A 17137-nucleotide genomic window follows, 5' to 3' on the forward strand; every position below is an offset into this window, starting at 1 on the left:
AACAGAGATGTTTTGCTTGATTCGTGATTTTCAAAAATTGGATGACTTTAAATATCACCGACAAATGCATAAAACATAGTGACAGATCCATACAGTGCAATACATCTCACAAAAAAAGTATGAAGGACTAGAGTTCTGACACCATGCAGACTATTGGTGATTCCCAAAATAATTATGCCAAGCGAAAAAGAAGCCAGACACAAAACACATGCACTGCGCAATCCCAAACCTTGTAGAAGGGAAAACAAACAAGCAAAAACCAACCTGCTCATTTTTAAACCAGTTTCCACATTCTTTCAGCAGATGCAGCAATAAGCATATGGCAAGAAGAGATTTCCACTCGGGTTTAGAAGTATGATACAGCGTTAGGAACTGATAGCTGAAATGGGAAGACATGTGGGTGCAATGGGGTGGGGCTATCAATTTGTTTCACAACACCTGGATTGAGAAAAGGTTGTTTTATTTTTCTAAATTACGTGCCGAGTAGCACCCAGCCTGCTCTGACTGAAGCATCCAAGATTCCCATGTGGGGGCAGGAGACTGAGGTTAAGTTTCAGACCAAGGAATGTGCGATGCTTAACCTCTTGTCTACTTGATGTGACTTAGAATCACCACGGAAACATACTTCTGTGTTTGTCTATGAAGGTGGTTCCTGAAAGATTTAATGGAGGAGAGAACTACTCTGAATGTGAATTGCTTCATCATCTGGGCTGGGGTCCTGGACCACATAAAAAGGAGAAGGTGAGCCAAACCCTAGCATCTTTATTTCTCTGTGTCCTGACTGTGAATGTGATCCAATCAGTCTTCTCTAGCACCTGCCACGATGACTCCTTACCATGACAGACTGTCCCTCGAACTGGGAGGAAAATAAGTCCCTCCTTCTTTCCTTGAGTCGCTTTTGCCAGGTACATCAATCTGGCTGATACTGCCCTGGGATTTCTGCCATCAAGATTACTGTGGGGGAGACCAGACTGACTGCCCAGGTGGTGCATAAGTCTCTGGATTTTTAACAGATTCAGGGAATATTTGGTCTATACTTCCTGCTTCCTCTGGTAAAACTTGCCCTTTCCAGACATCTGTGATGGGTGTTGGTAGCTTGCCCCACCAGCCCAAGACTATAGGTCCTCTCCTCTGGGGCCACTTGATCACTCAGCTCTTTCCACATTATGCTTAGCTGTCCAACCTCATACTGGTCAGTAATGTCATAGCTAAATTATACCTTTCCTTTTTAACCAGCTCCTGGAATTTTCCTTCTCCTAGCTTCTGAAGAGCCTCCTTGTCTCTTGGCTGACACTGATGCTGCGCCCTCTCCTCATCTAGACTGCCTTGCTGACTGAGAAGTACAGGACACCTTCTGTCAACCCCACACTACCTTCTATGCCTGCCACTCTCAATCCCATTAAAACAAACATTTAGTACCTTCCTTCTTATTAAAGATATTCTCAAGCCCACTCACTTGTTCTCTAAGACCCCTATCTTGTCTGTGCTACTATTCCAGACACTTAAATGATTTTTATGAATAGCTGACAGCAGGCTTCTTGGTGGCCGCATAGACCTTAAAACTCTTCACAGAGTTGTGGCAATAAACATGGCTCTGGCCAGTACCTCCGCCATGAGGCTAGACTCTCAGAAAGCTAAGAAATGGGCTGGATCTAGCCGTCAAAGCCATGGCTTTAATCCTAGCCATATTGCTTAGCAAATTAAAGACTCGTGTAGTCAGAAAAAGAGGGATACAGTAAAGATGGTTTCAGAAGAAAAAGCCTCTTAACAGTTTACAGTGTGTTTTAAAATATATGTAGGCTTGGAAGAGAAAAGAAAAAAGTCCTTAAAATAAAAAGAGAGTAGTTGGCTGTGGTGGTACACATCTTTAATTAAAATCTAATCAAGGGCAGTACTTTGTCATCTTTGCTGCTAGTTGGTGACTGGATCAGGGCCAAATTTCCAAGAATGCAGTTAGAAAAGTCAGCTGCTGTTCCATGCAGATGCTGTGGTTCCAGAAGATGTCTCTAGAATACATCAAGACTGCCACACTGAGGCCTGTATCCATGGTGGAAGCATGGAGTATCTGCCCACCCAGTCACACTCCTGAAAAAGAGAGGGAACAAGGAAAACACTGCTGAAAAAATCATAAGAACTGAAGTAGAAGATGTGAACACCTCTGAAACATTCTCTATGTCTGAACCTAAACCATTCCCAGAACACAGGGAATGTCTTTTTGGTGTCTCAGGTTTGTTTCCCACTGCTGTGATAAAAACAGGCAGATACAAGCACTTAGAGGGGGAGGGACTATCACCAATCCAAGCTATCATCCACCAGGTCAAAGTGGCAGGAACTTGAAGTAGATAGTCATAGTACAACTACCCCAGAGCAGAGCGTAACAAGCCAATGCGCACACGCTGGTGCTCAGCCACACTCTACACTTAGACAGCCCAGACTCTCTAAGCCTAGAGAACAGTGATGCCAAAATCACAGGCTTTTCCACATTGCTCAGTGTCATCACTACACCCACCCCCAGGCATACCTGCCCCAAGGTCCATCTCCTAAGTAAGCCCAAGTATTACCAAGTTTATAGTAACTACTAACAATGAAAGAAATGTGTTAGAAAGTCTACAAGACAGAGCCAGGAGGAACCTACCAGTGATTCTCTGAATCATGATGAGTTAGTAAGTCATAGTGTCAAAGAACTGATGGAGGTCAGAGTGGAGAGAGAAATGATAGAAGACAGACCAGGGATTCAAGAGGAGAACTAGCCTCTGTCTAGATTTAAGCCTGACTGCAAATGATGCCCTGATATCAAGAGAGCATAAGTTAGACATGGGTCCCATCAAGAAGCCAAGAGCCTCAGCACGAGCCAAGTCAAACAGTACATTCTCCACCACAGACTGTATTACTGCAAAATGTCTAACAGTGCACAAACCTGGGGGGGAGGACTAACGTCAAACCTCTAAGCTTTGTTCTGGCTCAGAAATAGACACATGGATCATCACCCTATTAAAGCTGAGGATCGGTTGACTTTCAACCTATGTTTTTAAAAAATGAAATGTTAAAAAGAGTCTTTTAATTTAAAAAAATGTTTCTGATAGAACTGAAAAGTCACATGCAAAAAAAAAGTTGGCCTCTCCACAAATACTGTACGAAAATTAGATAAATATGGACCCTTAGGTTAGAGAGAAAACTATTTGCTTTGTCCGATGGTTAATCTTGTTTGACAAATTGACTACATCTGGAATCATATAAAACCCAAGCAGCTAGCACATCTGTGGGGGATTTTCTTGGATCATTTCGGGTGGGAAGACCCCCCCTAATCTGGGCCACAGCTGCTGATGGCAGCCTATAGACAAGGACATGGAAGAGGGAACGTCATGCATTCTGCTTGCCTGCCCTCACCCTCTCCAGCAAATCATCTGCCCTGTTGCTTGGGCATTTCTTTCCTGGTATTGGAACCTACTACTTCTTCAGGATTCTAGAGTAGACTAGAGACCAGCAGTTCTGCACTAATCCTCTGAGACTCTAGCGCTAGACTGGGACTGTTGCAGCCTCAGCCTTGTGCACTAAACAATTACTGGATTCTCGGTCTTTCCATGGGAAACTGCCATTACAGGGCCACCCAGACCACAGCCTGTAAGTCACTCCAGTAAATTTCTTTTTAATATATAGACATTCCTTCTATCAGTTCTGATCCTTTGGAGAACCCTGACTGATACACCCTGCAAACAAGACCCAAGTCTTACCCCCAAAACCCATGTAAATTTAAAAAAAAAAAAGGCTGGGTATAGTGATACCCACTTGTAATCACAGGGCAGGAGAAGCAAAGGCAGGCCCTTGGTGCCAACTATTCTATTTGTGGAATTCCAAACCAGCATAACCAGTAAGATAAAACTGTAAATAAACTGCAAAATAAACAACAAAAAAGGTTTGAGTTGTCACCCCGGGTCCTCTGGCCTTGCATGTACAAATAAATGCATGCTCCTGCATACAGACGCACTTGCACCTACCTATCATCTGTCTATCTCTCTATTTTTCCATCTCATATACACACATATATATGATAGCTAAATGAAAGAATTAAAAAATAGATATTTTAAAGCAAAATATAACAATAAAGCTTGACTAGAGCTGGCAATAACTACTTTGATTGGTCGCAAGAAGAACAAACAAATCAGTGAGACCTCAGGAAATCACGCTGTGGTGCCTGAAATAAACTCAGCGACAAACTGCAAAGGGCAAGTTGTTAAATGGAAAAAGTACTTGAAAATCAGATATCTGGTAATGCACCAAGATCTAGGATAAATAAAGACAACACATATAAAGAAAACTTCATAAGTCTTTTAAAATTGAAAAATCGTTTAAACGTCATTTCTCCAACAAGCAAGTTAGCAATACAATCAAGTGAACAAAACATGTAATCCACCATCCTCTCGTTAGTTATTACATATATGAACTTTACGTCACTGTAATGGCAACGTTTTCAATACAAAGTGACAGAAAACAAGTGTTGGCAAGGATAGAGGGAAGGGATACCCCTCCTGTCTTGCTGGTGCAGACAGTATGGAAAGCAGCATGCTATGGTCAGCAACTCCAAAATGGTCAGCAGGGGACCACGTGACTCAGCAACTTCACCCACAAATACTCATCCAAGAGGAAGGAAAACGTGCAGATGTGCTCCATAGCAGGCTGATTGCTGTTGGGGTAAACACAATTCATGGCGGGCCTCCACACCTAACAGTCAGCGACAGAAATAACAGCCTACGGCAGGAAGGGACCTTGACAGAAGCCAGACCACTTATTGTGAGAGTCCATTCCTTTGAAATGCCCAGAACAGGTAACGTATAGGAAGAAATGTCAACGTAGTTTCCCAAGGCTGAGGAAGGAAGTGCGTATAAGATGGCTACCAAGTAAGAAGTTTCTTTTTAGGGTGACAGAAATGCTCTAAAGTTGAATTTCAAATGACATCAACTGTGGCTCAATAGATCTTTTCCGAAATACTGACTTTATGCTCATGTCTTGGGGTCTTGTCCCTCTGTAAAGTTTCAGGACATAAGGGGGTCAACAGCAGACACTCTTAATAGGAAAAGGTGAGTTTAGTCCATACACTCAGTCTGCAATGGTCTTACAAATAGTCGTTTCATTTGTGAAGCATTGAGCAAAAAATTTTTTTCCAAAAAAAAAAAGGAAGGAAAGAAGAAAGAAAAGAAAAGAAGGAAGGAAGGAGGGAGGGAGGGAAGAGGGAGGGAGGGAGGGAGGGAGGGAGGGAGGGAGGGAAAAGAAAAGTGAGCTTTAGTTTTTAAACTCACCTCATAGCTCAAAAATGACCAGTTTTTGAATTTCCATGAGAACTACATTTCATGCCCAATTTTTGCCATTTTCAAGAGTTTCTCATTTCTATAAGAATGTAACAGATAGTATATTTTATCAGACTTAATAATTGCTTAAGCATGTTCTGATCATATAAAATAAATGTATCTATAAATTGTGACCTAAATTTAATCTAGCTTTTCTTGAAAGAATTTTATTTAATTATCTTAAGCAAAGAGTCTCAAGACAATTAATATATACATCAGTCAAATAACTGACTATATATATATTTTTTACAGGATTCTTATAAATAATATTGTCACGTTCCATATACTTATACAAAACATCAACTTATTATGAGCTTTAACCCAAAGTTCACCTAAAGAAATGATAAAACATACTTTATAAAATTCCTTGTTCATTTGTGTGTGTGTGTGTTTGAAACTGAATAGCACACACCTCTTGGGCACATGGGGGGTTACCTATGGAAAAGGAGTTTATAACATGCTGCATTTTATAACAAAAACAGAAAATATACACTAAATCCAGATATTTTTATTATTAAAGGTAATCAGAAGGCTTTGTATTCTAAACTTATTTAATGTTGGATGGAATCCAAACATGAAAAGAAAAAAAAACTTTAGAAATAAAACATCATGATCAAAGAAGTAGACTGAGAAGCCATCACACACCAAAGATGGTGTACTAGTTTTCAAGACCCTGGAGAATATTATGTTTCATCATATTTCATGTTCTAAAAGCATTCGGGCTAAGTGTGATGACACACACTTGAGGTTGCCATATTTGGAGAACTGGGACAATAGAATTGTGGGCTATAAAATGAGACCCCGCCTCAACAAGGGAAGAAAGAAGGCTCAGATCATTAAGTAAAACTTAAACACAGTTGTTTTGTTGTTATTTCACTGTGTGCGTGTGTGTGTGTGTGCGTGTGCGCGTGTGTGTGTGTGTCTCAAGATGTGACTCTGTTTGATGTGTTTGGCAGTAAGCACCTCTAAGCATTGAGCCATCTTGTAGACTTAGAAACAGTTCTTCTGAAAAAACATAAATAAAATGAATTTATATTTAGATTTTATTTCACATATAGCTAATATGAGCGGTTGACAATATTTGAAATACTAAAATCTTACCTAGTTATCTCCTTTGCTAGTTCGTCATTTTTCTTCTGCTGCTGATACAAATTATATTCTAAAGATTGCTTTAATTTGGAAAGTACTTCGATCGATTTTTCCTCGTCTTCCATCTTCAAGAAATCATAAAAAATAGCTTTAAAACCCTGGAGACTTATTCTTCTTTCTTAAAACTATGATGAAGCTGGGTGGTGGTGGCCCGCGCCTTTAATCCCAGCACTAGGGAGGCAAAGGCAGGCAGATCTCTGTGAGTTCAATGCCAGCCTGGTCTACAGTGGGAGTTACAGGACAGGTTCCAAAGGTACAGAGAAACCCTGTCTCGAAAACAACCAAACAATCAAAGAAAGAAACTATGATGAATATGCATAAAAAAATTTAATAAGTGTGATAAACCTAACACAACCAAGGGAAACGTAAAATAATTGATTTTTTTCTTATTTATCAACAGAGCTATTTTCAAATGTGTTTATTATTATGTGTATGGATGTTTTGAAAGCATGTTTGTCTGTGCACTGTGTGTGCAGTTCCCAGGAAGGCCACAAGAGGGTACTAGATTCCCAGAGACTGGATTTATCAAACCTGAATCCTTGGGAAGAGCAGTCAGGTCTCTTAACTACTGAGCTCTCTCTCTGGCCCCCTACTTAATTAGTTTAATTAAAACATTATTATAAAGAACTTGCAAGTAAAACAAACACAGCGAAATTAGCCAGGCCCAAAGTGTGCACATCGCAGGAAATACGGTTAGAACAGCCATTCTGCAACTCGGGACCCTCACACTGGATTTTACCCTTTCGCTGTTGAGTAGGTTTTTATGCACTTAAATCCAGCACTAAAAACATTTTAAAAAACATGAAAACTCCATGATATATTTGAAACAAGAAAAACAATTAGCTTTACAACCTCTTTAATGACTTTTCTAAGAGTTAATTATTACCATGAATTTTTTGGTTTGGATGGTGGATAAAAATATAAGGATGCATAAAGATATATTTGCTTCAATGAGATGCAAAGATTGGGCCCAGTGAATTTCAATGTGTGATGGTTTTCTATAATAAAATTTATATACTCAGAATCATTTATATTTTTCATTTTTCTTGTTCTTTAAGTTGCTAAAATGTATTTGGATAAAATGCAAGACTTCACGAATAAGGATTGTTAAAATTAAAGTATGGTTACATTTATACCCTAGTAAAAACATACCATAGAAGCATTTTAATAGTTGCAGATAGTCCAGGTTTACTTAAGTCATAATTTACTAAGTTATTTTTTTGAAAACCATTGTTTTATTTTCAGTGTATCTTTTTATCCTCGTGTGACTTTTGAATGAGATAAGCACACTCATTCTCTATAGGCAGTCTCTGGGAGTGCTAGTTTTCACCTGTGGCTAGGAAGTTTTGCCGCAAGCCTCATCCTCTCTATAGCGCATGACAGCATAACAGAGTCTGATTCACATGGTCCCATCATCCCCTCTCACTCACATCCCACTCAGCTAATGTGTGTTAGGATGCCGTGTCAACAACGAACCCGTTTTTCATTACCTAATGATACCAGCTTTTACACTAACATCAGATCCTCAACCGAAACAACTGCAATGAAAGATTTTGAGAGTCAAGGACACTTCAAGTTCTTCTGTTTCCTTTACTCTTCTTTTTCTGCCATAACTTTTGCTTTACCACATCAACCTGACTCTTCAGTGTGTGTGTGTGTGGTGTGTAGGCTGAAGATTGGTGTCCAGTGTCTTCCCCATCCACCTTTCCACGTTATTTTTTGAGGCATGGTCTATCTCTCTTGGTCAAACCTAGGCATGTATCACATACTGGGACAAGTATACTTGAATTTTTCTTTTGCCTATTCTGCCATATGCGAGCCGATCTTAGGTCCACAGACATGGACACTGGCTATGAGCACAATCACACAGCTGGTGAGTAGGGCAGAGGTGAAGCAGTGTCCACTTTTACATAAGAACTGGACATAGAGACTACGAAGAGTTCTTAATGACAGTTGTTTTCATTTAAAGGCTATCGGTACCACTGCCATCTTTGCCACCAGTCATTCAAATGGGGGTGAAATACAGAGTCAGGCATGGCCTTTCCTTGCTGACGTGAACAGTGGATCAATAAACATATGTTTTAAAATTGATACAAATACGCTTTAAGGTAAATCACAATTAAGGATATCTTCTTGTTTAAGAAAACGGAAAAACCTAGTTCTAAGAGTTGCTTTTGTTTTTCTTTCATCTAGTTCACACATTACTTCTGGTGACTTTGGATTATTCACACCCATATGTGGTGAAGTGTTTGTATGCCGGTGACACACTCATGATAAGTGTGCAGATCCAGGAATCTGCGGTGAAACACTCGAGCATTCTAAAGACCAACCAATCTGTAATCCTCCAGAAATGTCCGCCAATGCCACAAAATCTGCCCACAGTGACAGTCACTGTGAAATTATGTGAGTATAACTTTAAACAGCGTTTACAGCCATGCTATTGTATCACAGTTATTTACTCTAATGGGGAAAGACAGAGTGTTCACACTTTAGAAAAATGCATGTTTTGCTTTCTATTGTAAATAATATATATTGTAAGCAATTTGGTGATACACGGAACTTGGAGGGAAAAAAGGTTTCTATTGCAAGTCTGAAAACAGAGGAAATGACCATACCGTCACTGGGTAGCTTCGCATGCAGTCATCAGAAAACCGTGGGTTTCCTGGGAGAACCATGTTTCCACATGGGAAGAAGTGTCTGTGAGGGCAACTGCTTGCCACACAAGGGTTCTCGAGAGAAAACCTTGTTTCTGGTGTGTGCAGAGAAGATGTGTCCTGCTCCACTGTGATGTGAACTCGCGTGCAGGATTTATCTAGTCTCCTGTTCCTGTAAAGACCGAAAGGGTGTACACTATAATATGGATCTCATCTATCCATAAATGTCTTCTTGTATTTTAGAAGCACTGTAAGAATGCACAGAATTTCCCCCTTAAACAGAATCTTAACACTGAAAAGTGTATAGAAGCATGCCTGCCATGCAGACAATTACAGGTTTCAAATCATTCCAAAGGATTACTTATAAATTTAGGAAAATTTTGAGGTAACAAATACCCCCAAACAATATCAGAAGTAAAGACAAAGCTATCAAAGACTTATGATTTCACAGGTAAAAATGCTGCCCTCTGGGAGGACCCCACACCTATAATCCTTAAGGCTGGAGCAGAGATATTTTAATTCAAAAGGCAGTGACATGAGATTACAGATATGGTAACTATATGGTCATACTAGTAAGTTTACTAATATTCACTTATTAAATATTATATTGTACTCCTTAACTGTTCCTGAGTAAGATGGCAAAGATTTGTATGGATACTTGCATTTATTAAAGAAGTTTAGGGGGTTAAAAGAAAATCTCCTCAAGGACATTTCCAAGCTTCTGGTTTTAACACTTTGTCCAGAATATGGGTGAAATGAAGCACTGGACGATGGGCAATCATTCGTGGTAGCACCAAAGGGAACAGTCGAGGAAAGCTAGTTTAGGAAGCTCCAGACCATGTACAAGGAAAGTAGCTAGCCTAGGGTTTCCTTACAATCTTCTAAACAGCACCCAGACTTACTATTTCTATTTATGGGCTAGCTAACGAGCAAACGTATCGCTAACATCCACGTGAAAATACTAATGAAGAAAATCACATGTCTAATCAAAGGTGGAGGATATAACATAGTCTACACTGGAACCCCGTTTTGAAGGCCAGTCTTGTACGGTCTAAGATTATTCTCCAAAGCTATTTTGGCTAGCTTGCTCTTGCACTTGCTAATCTCATGCCCATTTCACTGTAAGTTCTGTCCTGTAGGAAAGCTAGGGTTCCTCTGCTTTCTGCAGTTCCTGGTTTTACTCACTTGTATAGCAATGCATTGCTGATCCTTAATTCTTCTATACACTGTTGCTCATAACTTTTCTGGGCACTTGTATTTGAGTCTTTTCCGGTTTTCATTTTGGAGGATTCAGACCGCAGACTCTGGATTCTGATTCCTGTCTGACCCATCAGGGAAATGTTCTCACATAATTCCTCCAAAGTTTCTTGAGTACCTGCCTGTGTCTAAAGCAAATTGAAACAATATGTTTAGAGAGAAATAGTCAAATATTTATTACAAATTTGATAGGTTTACTTTTGAATAAACTATTCAAAGAGCATTTTTAAACTCTTGTTTAAAATATTTATCATCAGGGACGGCTCAGAGATTAAGATCACCTGCTGATCTTGCAAAAGACTGGGTTTGTTCCCCAGAACCCATATGGGAATTCTGCAGAGCAAAAGCTCAATGTGGTTAATGCCCAGCTGCAAACACAGTCTGTCTGTTTCTCTGGAAAGGGAGAACCCATCGTAACAGAGAACTGGGGCATGAGTCCAAGGCCAGGGACCAGCCTCAGAATTTTCAAACCTGCATGAGTGTCTTTCTCAGTGCCTTGTATTCTCCATCCTACTCTGGACTTGGGGGTCAGGGGTCGGGAGTGGTTAGGACTTCAGCAGAGAGTTGGTTATGTGGGCTATAAATGACTTATTCAAAGGAGGTGTGTTTTCTAGGCCCTAGCCTAATACTATGGTCTAGTTACTGCATCCCCATCTGGACCCAAGAATGATGGTAAAGAAACGATTTTAAGTTGTGACTCTCTGGATGGTTTATCAGAGAAAAGGGGGTACCTTAAATGATCCAGAAACAAGTTGCATGCTGCGGGCAGTGTCCTTTGGAGTCAAATGCAGTAAGGACAGACCTTAGCTTACTGAAGGTGGACACTTTAGTAAGATGTTGAGTAATAGCAGACAAGACATTAGAATAACGGAAGGGAGGTTGCAAGGCTCCCATGAGAGCAATTTTCCCTACGCAGGGAAATGCACATAGTAGAATATTCTCTGAGTTAAGAACAGTGAGTGAGGGGATTTATTCCTTCAAGATTAGCACTGGAAACACTTGGTCTACAAAAAGCAGATCTTTTATCTGACTTCAATGATTTGATTTTTAAAGAGAGAAGGCAACTTTGAATTTACTGATTTTTTTTTTAAATGTGCAGAGGGTGGGGCCGTTGAACACAAGGTCTGATGTCTACTAAACAAGCCCTTGATGACTGGGGCACATGCTGAGCCTGTCTTAGATATTCTAATAAGTCTTTACCTCCAAGAAAAAATAAAGAATTTTAAAATCATTTAAAACAGATTTGAATAAAACAAACATACTGCCCTTTGAATGAAATGCCGGGGGCATGATTCTTTCTGACTCTCCAAGCTCGTTTCTATGGAGAAGAACCCCATGTTTGCATCCTTCCCACATCTACACACAAACAGATTGTGTTGAGTTTTAGAAAGCCAAGTTACTCCTTCGAGTAAGGTGTTTCTTTAAAATAAGCTGCCAGGACACAGTGTAATTTTAAGCACTTTATGATGTTGACCAGCACACTTCATTTCATCTCATTTTCTTTTGTGATAGTGAAATTGTCCATGAAGAACAGATTATCAATTGTTTTCCTCTGAATACTTTCTATATGTGCATATATAATATACTTTCAATATGTATGTATGTATGTATGTATGTATGTATAGATAAATACATATCTTCGTGAAAGCATTGTTCCAAAGATCTTTCCTGCAACATTATCAACTGGCACCAAAGTCATCTGTTCTATTAAATCAGCTGCTTGAGTAAAGTCTTACTGGTGTAAGCACTAGCAGTGGCAAGCAGTGGCAATAAGAATACACAAATATCTTTTCAGTGAGATACTTAATATATTCCCTAAAACATTGACATATATTTTTAGGGAAGAAAATGCCTTTTGGCATGACAAAAATGAATGATAGTGACCTACCAATTTTTCATTTTGTTCCAATTTTAAAGGTGAGTTTTGCAGACACCCACGAAGCTCTTCAATTTTCTTAGCTTGCTCTTTTACTTCAACTTTTAACTCAGAATGTTCTTGCTCAATCCTAAAAATGCATGTTTTAAAATAGTTATTCTCATAGACTAATTTTTAGTATCACATTTTAAATGTCTTTTTTTAATTTAGCTCACAAGATAATGGATTTTAATGCATTTTAGACATGCATATCATTAAACATTGTTCCTTCTTGTCCCTTGCCACCCTCCTCATCCCTTCTCTCTGTCTGCCCTACTTCCTCCCCACACCTGCCATCCTGCTCTCCTGCCACAGGTGACCTGCCACATCCACTTGCTCCCTTTCTGCCTTGCCCTAAGACCCCTTGCTCCCGTTCATCGCTCCTCTTTCATTATCCTATATTCCTATACAATATTACATCACTTTTGAAAAATTATCTGAAATAGAAATTGCATAAATTATGATATATTTGAAAAGTATGTGATTTAGAAATTGTATCACTTTCCAGTCTTACTTTGTAAGAATATAACGCAAAGTTTAGGTATGATACAAAAAGTCCTATAATTCTTCATTTTTTATCTATTTATAGTATTTGGAGAATAACCCAGGTTGACATTCATGTGAGTATATGTTCTATCACTGAGATACTTCGTAAACTCTGAAATGTGTTTCATGTGACTCCAAGCATATATTCCAGGCTTCACACCCATATACTAACTCATAACTGATGTACCTTCCCATTACACATCTTACTCGTTATATAAACACTCAAGTCACATCAAATGCTACTTCCAAGTATACCTTTGTAAGTGATCTTTCATCTTCTGGGCAGTTTTTAGAGTTTCTATGTGTTGTCTTTGTGATTCTTGCAACTAAATAAAAGATTGAAAATAATTTTACTAACATGGTAAATCTAGCCATTAACTGATAATATGCTAAAGTCTTTAGGAACTCATCTAGATCCCTTTCTGAACAAGCAGTCTCTGAACCTGGGTTTTGAAACTTCCCAGATATCTGAGTATTGCAGCTCACAAGGTCTGAAGTAATAATACTGTCTCTCTTGTCAACGAAACATGTCTTGACATTTCTACCAGACCAAAATATGTTATTTTTAAAGAGTGTATTATCTGATAATGAAAATAACGGCCTGAGAAATGGGAAAAAGGAACACCCTCATGGTATGTATGTATGTATGTATGTATGTATATATGTATGTTTATTGCATTCCAAATTCTACATCATCACTGTTGTACAAAGAATCCCTAGACATGTAAATGGCCACAACTCGGCCAGTGATATGACATAGTGACCTCACATCTCATCTTTTGTTGTTTCTCTGAAGTGTGTGTGGGACAGCAATATCTGCACAGATGCCCCAACATCTGTTTCATGTTAGCATCCTGTATTCCAGTCTCTTCATCTATGAGACTGACATCAAAGTATCTACCTCGCTGGGTTACTGGGCAGATTCGAATAGCAAATGTACACAGATTATGGTTATGTGACCCATGGTGGCACATCCCTGCTGGTAGCTTTAATATTATGGTGGTATTTTGTTTTGCAATAAAATTTGATCTCTTAAGGTGCAGCGTTTCCATGGGATAGGGACAAGAGCCCCAGAATGTGATTCCAGTATTTTGTAAAGCTTTCACTCATTTCACTGACAATAACATTATCCATTTCTAATAATTTATGGCTCAAAAGGCTGTCAAGATTGTTCATGAAGCAAGAATGATACAGCACAATGTAAGCAGCATGCCTTGGTCAAGTCACTTAGTAACAATATGCAATACTACCCCCTAAGAGGCTATCTGACATATCTGATCTGAAATTATTGGATTATACTATAACATCAAGATTCTCTACATATTCACAGGATAATATGTGATGTTTGCTGTTGTTTGACACCACACTAACCTTTCCTGTTCCACCTCCACACCTTCAGGAATATTCCACCCCATATATGCATAACAGGTCCTATATTTCTAATCTATAATCTGCATATTTGAGAAAACCTATGTTTATCACACTGAATTGAACTTACATTTAGTATGATGACCTCAAATTTTATTAATTTTCTTGGAAATGGTACAATTTTATTCTTTTTTAATGTGCATTGGTGTTTTGTGCCTGAATGCATATCTGTGTGAGGATGTTAGTTCCTATGGAGCTGGAGTTACAGGCTCCAGTTGTGAGGGCCGTGTGGGTGCTGGGATTTGAACCAGAGTCCTCTGGAAGAGCAGTCAGTGCTCTCAACCACTGAGCTATCTCTTCATCTCCACAATCCTATTCTTCACTGCCCAATAAAACTCTATTGTTTGTGTGTACCACATTCTCTTTACCCATCCAACTGTTTATTGACATCCAGACTGGTTCCATGTCTGAGCTATTGAGATTGAATGTCATAATAACATGGATTTGCAAGTATCTCTGTGGTTTTCGTATATCCCTTTACAGAAAGCCACGCCCAATAAGAATACAGAGTTGTGGAGCCAGTCCCAGTAGGGACATCTATCTACAAAGAACCTCCCTCACCTAAGGTTCAGGGAACATTGAAGACAAGTGAGCAGAAAGATTGTCAGAGCCAGAAGATCAGAGAGTTTATTAGCTGTGTCTCCTGGTAATGTCAGAAAGTCTCATCAACGTGACTGCCTGTGAGGTGAACAGTGACAAGAGTGGACAGAGGAAAGCCTGGGAGGCCTCAACCCCACACAAAGAACTGCAGGCAGCTAAGGAATACTGAGCATGGCAGGAATAGTCTTTCCCAGGGAAGAGCACACAAATTGGGTACCCAACACCCAATAGTGAACTCTGGAAACATGCATAAGTAACATTATACAGACTAAGCAGTCTTATTTAGGGATAGATAGATAGATAGATAGATAGATAGATAGATAGATAGATAGATAGATAGATATTCAATATTTATGGAATATTTGTTTAACTATGTAAATATATGTTGGATTTGTTTATGTTGTGGAATATTTGTTTAACTATATAAAGATATGTTGCATTTATTTAATTACGTAAAGACGTGAGACTGTTTCACCTTGCCTGTCTAAGGCGCCTGATAGGTCTGATAAAATGTTGAATGGCTAATAGCGAGGGAGGAGGTATAGGTGGAACTTCCAGACAGGGAGAGTAAGTAGGAGGAACTTAGGTTTAAGAGAGTAAGAGAAAAGGAGATGACAGGGAGACGCCAGGGGCCAGCAGACAGACACAGAGGGAGCAGGAAAGTGGGACAGACAAAACGAAAAGAAAAAGTAAAAAACCCCAAGGTAAAACATAGAGGAATAGAAACAAGTTAAACTAAGTTAGAAGAGCTATCGGAACAAGCCTAAGCTAAGGCCTAACATTCACAATTAGTAAGTTTCCATGTCTTTATTTGGGAGCTGGTTGATGGCCCAAAGAAAATTTCAACTGTGTGTGTGTGTGTGTGTGTGTGTGTGTGTGTGTGTGTGTGTGTAAAATAACAATTAATGAAAAAGGAACCATTAACTTGAAAGACAGTGGGGAAAGGTCTATGGGAGAGGTAGGAGAAAGAAAAGGAAAGGGGGTAATTATCTGATTATATTATAAACTTGAAAATAAAAGAAATGATCTTTAAAATAAGAGCAAAAATGATATAAATGAAAGCCATATGAATAGGAGAGATATGCGATGATATTATCTTGCCTACTGATGCGTCAGGTGTGTTAAGCTTCTGTAAGCATAGGACCATGAGAGCTTGGCTGGTAATGTAAACTGAAAGAGATATTTAATAGATCATATTTCTGTCATTAAGTACAACAAATACATTAGTTCACCAAAGGGGCAAAGTTGAGAGAAGATGCGAACGCTTTATTTGAGGCCGGTTTACCTCCTTCAAGATGGCTCTTGCACTCCTCAGTTCCATGTCTCGTGTTCTCAGATGTCTTTCAAGCTCTGCCATTGCGGCTCTTTCATTGAACTGCTTTTGTTTTTCGTGTAAATGTTTCTTAATATTTTTCTGAATAATTCTTGTCTCTTTGAATTCTTTGCATAAAGTAAACCTGAGGTTAAAGTGCTTATTGTGAAATTAAATTTGTCAGAAAATGCAATGTTCACACTGATCTTTATAGGTTAATTATTATTATTATAAATTGTATGAAAAATATAACACAAAAACAATAAAGTTACATTGTCAAATACTTTTACTTTCTAGTCTTATATTTCAAATTTTGTTACTTAAGACTAGGTTAAGCATTATATAGAGTGAGCAGGTAGTATTTAATAATATAGGTATATCATGATGTATTGTTAAATGTATGTATTAATTATTTATATATAAATGTAATAACAGTTAATATAAAAAGAGGCCATGAAGTAGAAAGAGAGCAAGCAATGGTATATGGAAGGGCTTAGAGAAAGGAAAGGAAATGGAGAAATGTAATTATAAGCTAAACAATTTTAAGGTAAAAGAAAAAGACTAGATTAAAAAATCTAACCTCATTTATGCTTTTTTTATGATTGCTTGGGTTTTTTGTAATTATTCTACCTTACTTTGTTGATCGCTATGTCTTTTATTAAAAACTTCAGAGTCCCACTTGGAACAAGACAATAACAAATAATTAAACTAATATTAAACATCATGTTCCTTCATGATAGAGAGCAGCCACACAGACATGTTGGCATGTGTCAGGTCCAATAGAAACCTGGGGCAAATGGTTAACTGTGGGGCCTATGAGCAAACCCAAGCGTGTGATGATCTCCAGGCTCATTCCATACCTGAGGCTCCTCTTCCCAACGCTTCCCACCCCGCCTGCTACCCTAAACTCCTCCAGCTCATGAGCTTTTCTTCC

At 38.8% G+C, this 17137-nt stretch overlaps 1 protein-coding gene across 1 annotated transcript in view; it reads right to left on the reverse strand.

Annotated features, from left to right (window-relative positions):
• Positions 1-5336: 5336 nt before the first annotated feature.
• The window catches only part of LOC130862629 (ankyrin repeat domain-containing protein 36C-like), a 93150-nt gene continuing 81349 nt past the window's right edge, over positions 5337-17137 (reverse strand). The window contains exons 44-50 of the mRNA XM_057752340.1: positions 16177-16348; positions 13119-13189; positions 12291-12408; positions 10331-10530; positions 9107-9341; positions 6444-6556; positions 5337-5382 (exon numbers count right to left, since the gene is read on the reverse strand). Of these exons, the coding sequence (XP_057608323.1) occupies positions 5337-5382; positions 6444-6556; positions 9107-9341; positions 10331-10530; positions 12291-12408; positions 13119-13189; positions 16177-16348 (955 nt within the window). The remainder of the gene's footprint in view (positions 5383-6443; positions 6557-9106; positions 9342-10330; positions 10531-12290; positions 12409-13118; positions 13190-16176; positions 16349-17137) is intronic.

The sequence above is a fragment of the Chionomys nivalis genome, chromosome 20, assembly GCF_950005125.1.
Source record: "Chionomys nivalis chromosome 20, mChiNiv1.1, whole genome shotgun sequence".
Lineage (NCBI taxonomy): Eukaryota > Metazoa > Chordata > Mammalia > Rodentia > Cricetidae > Chionomys > Chionomys nivalis.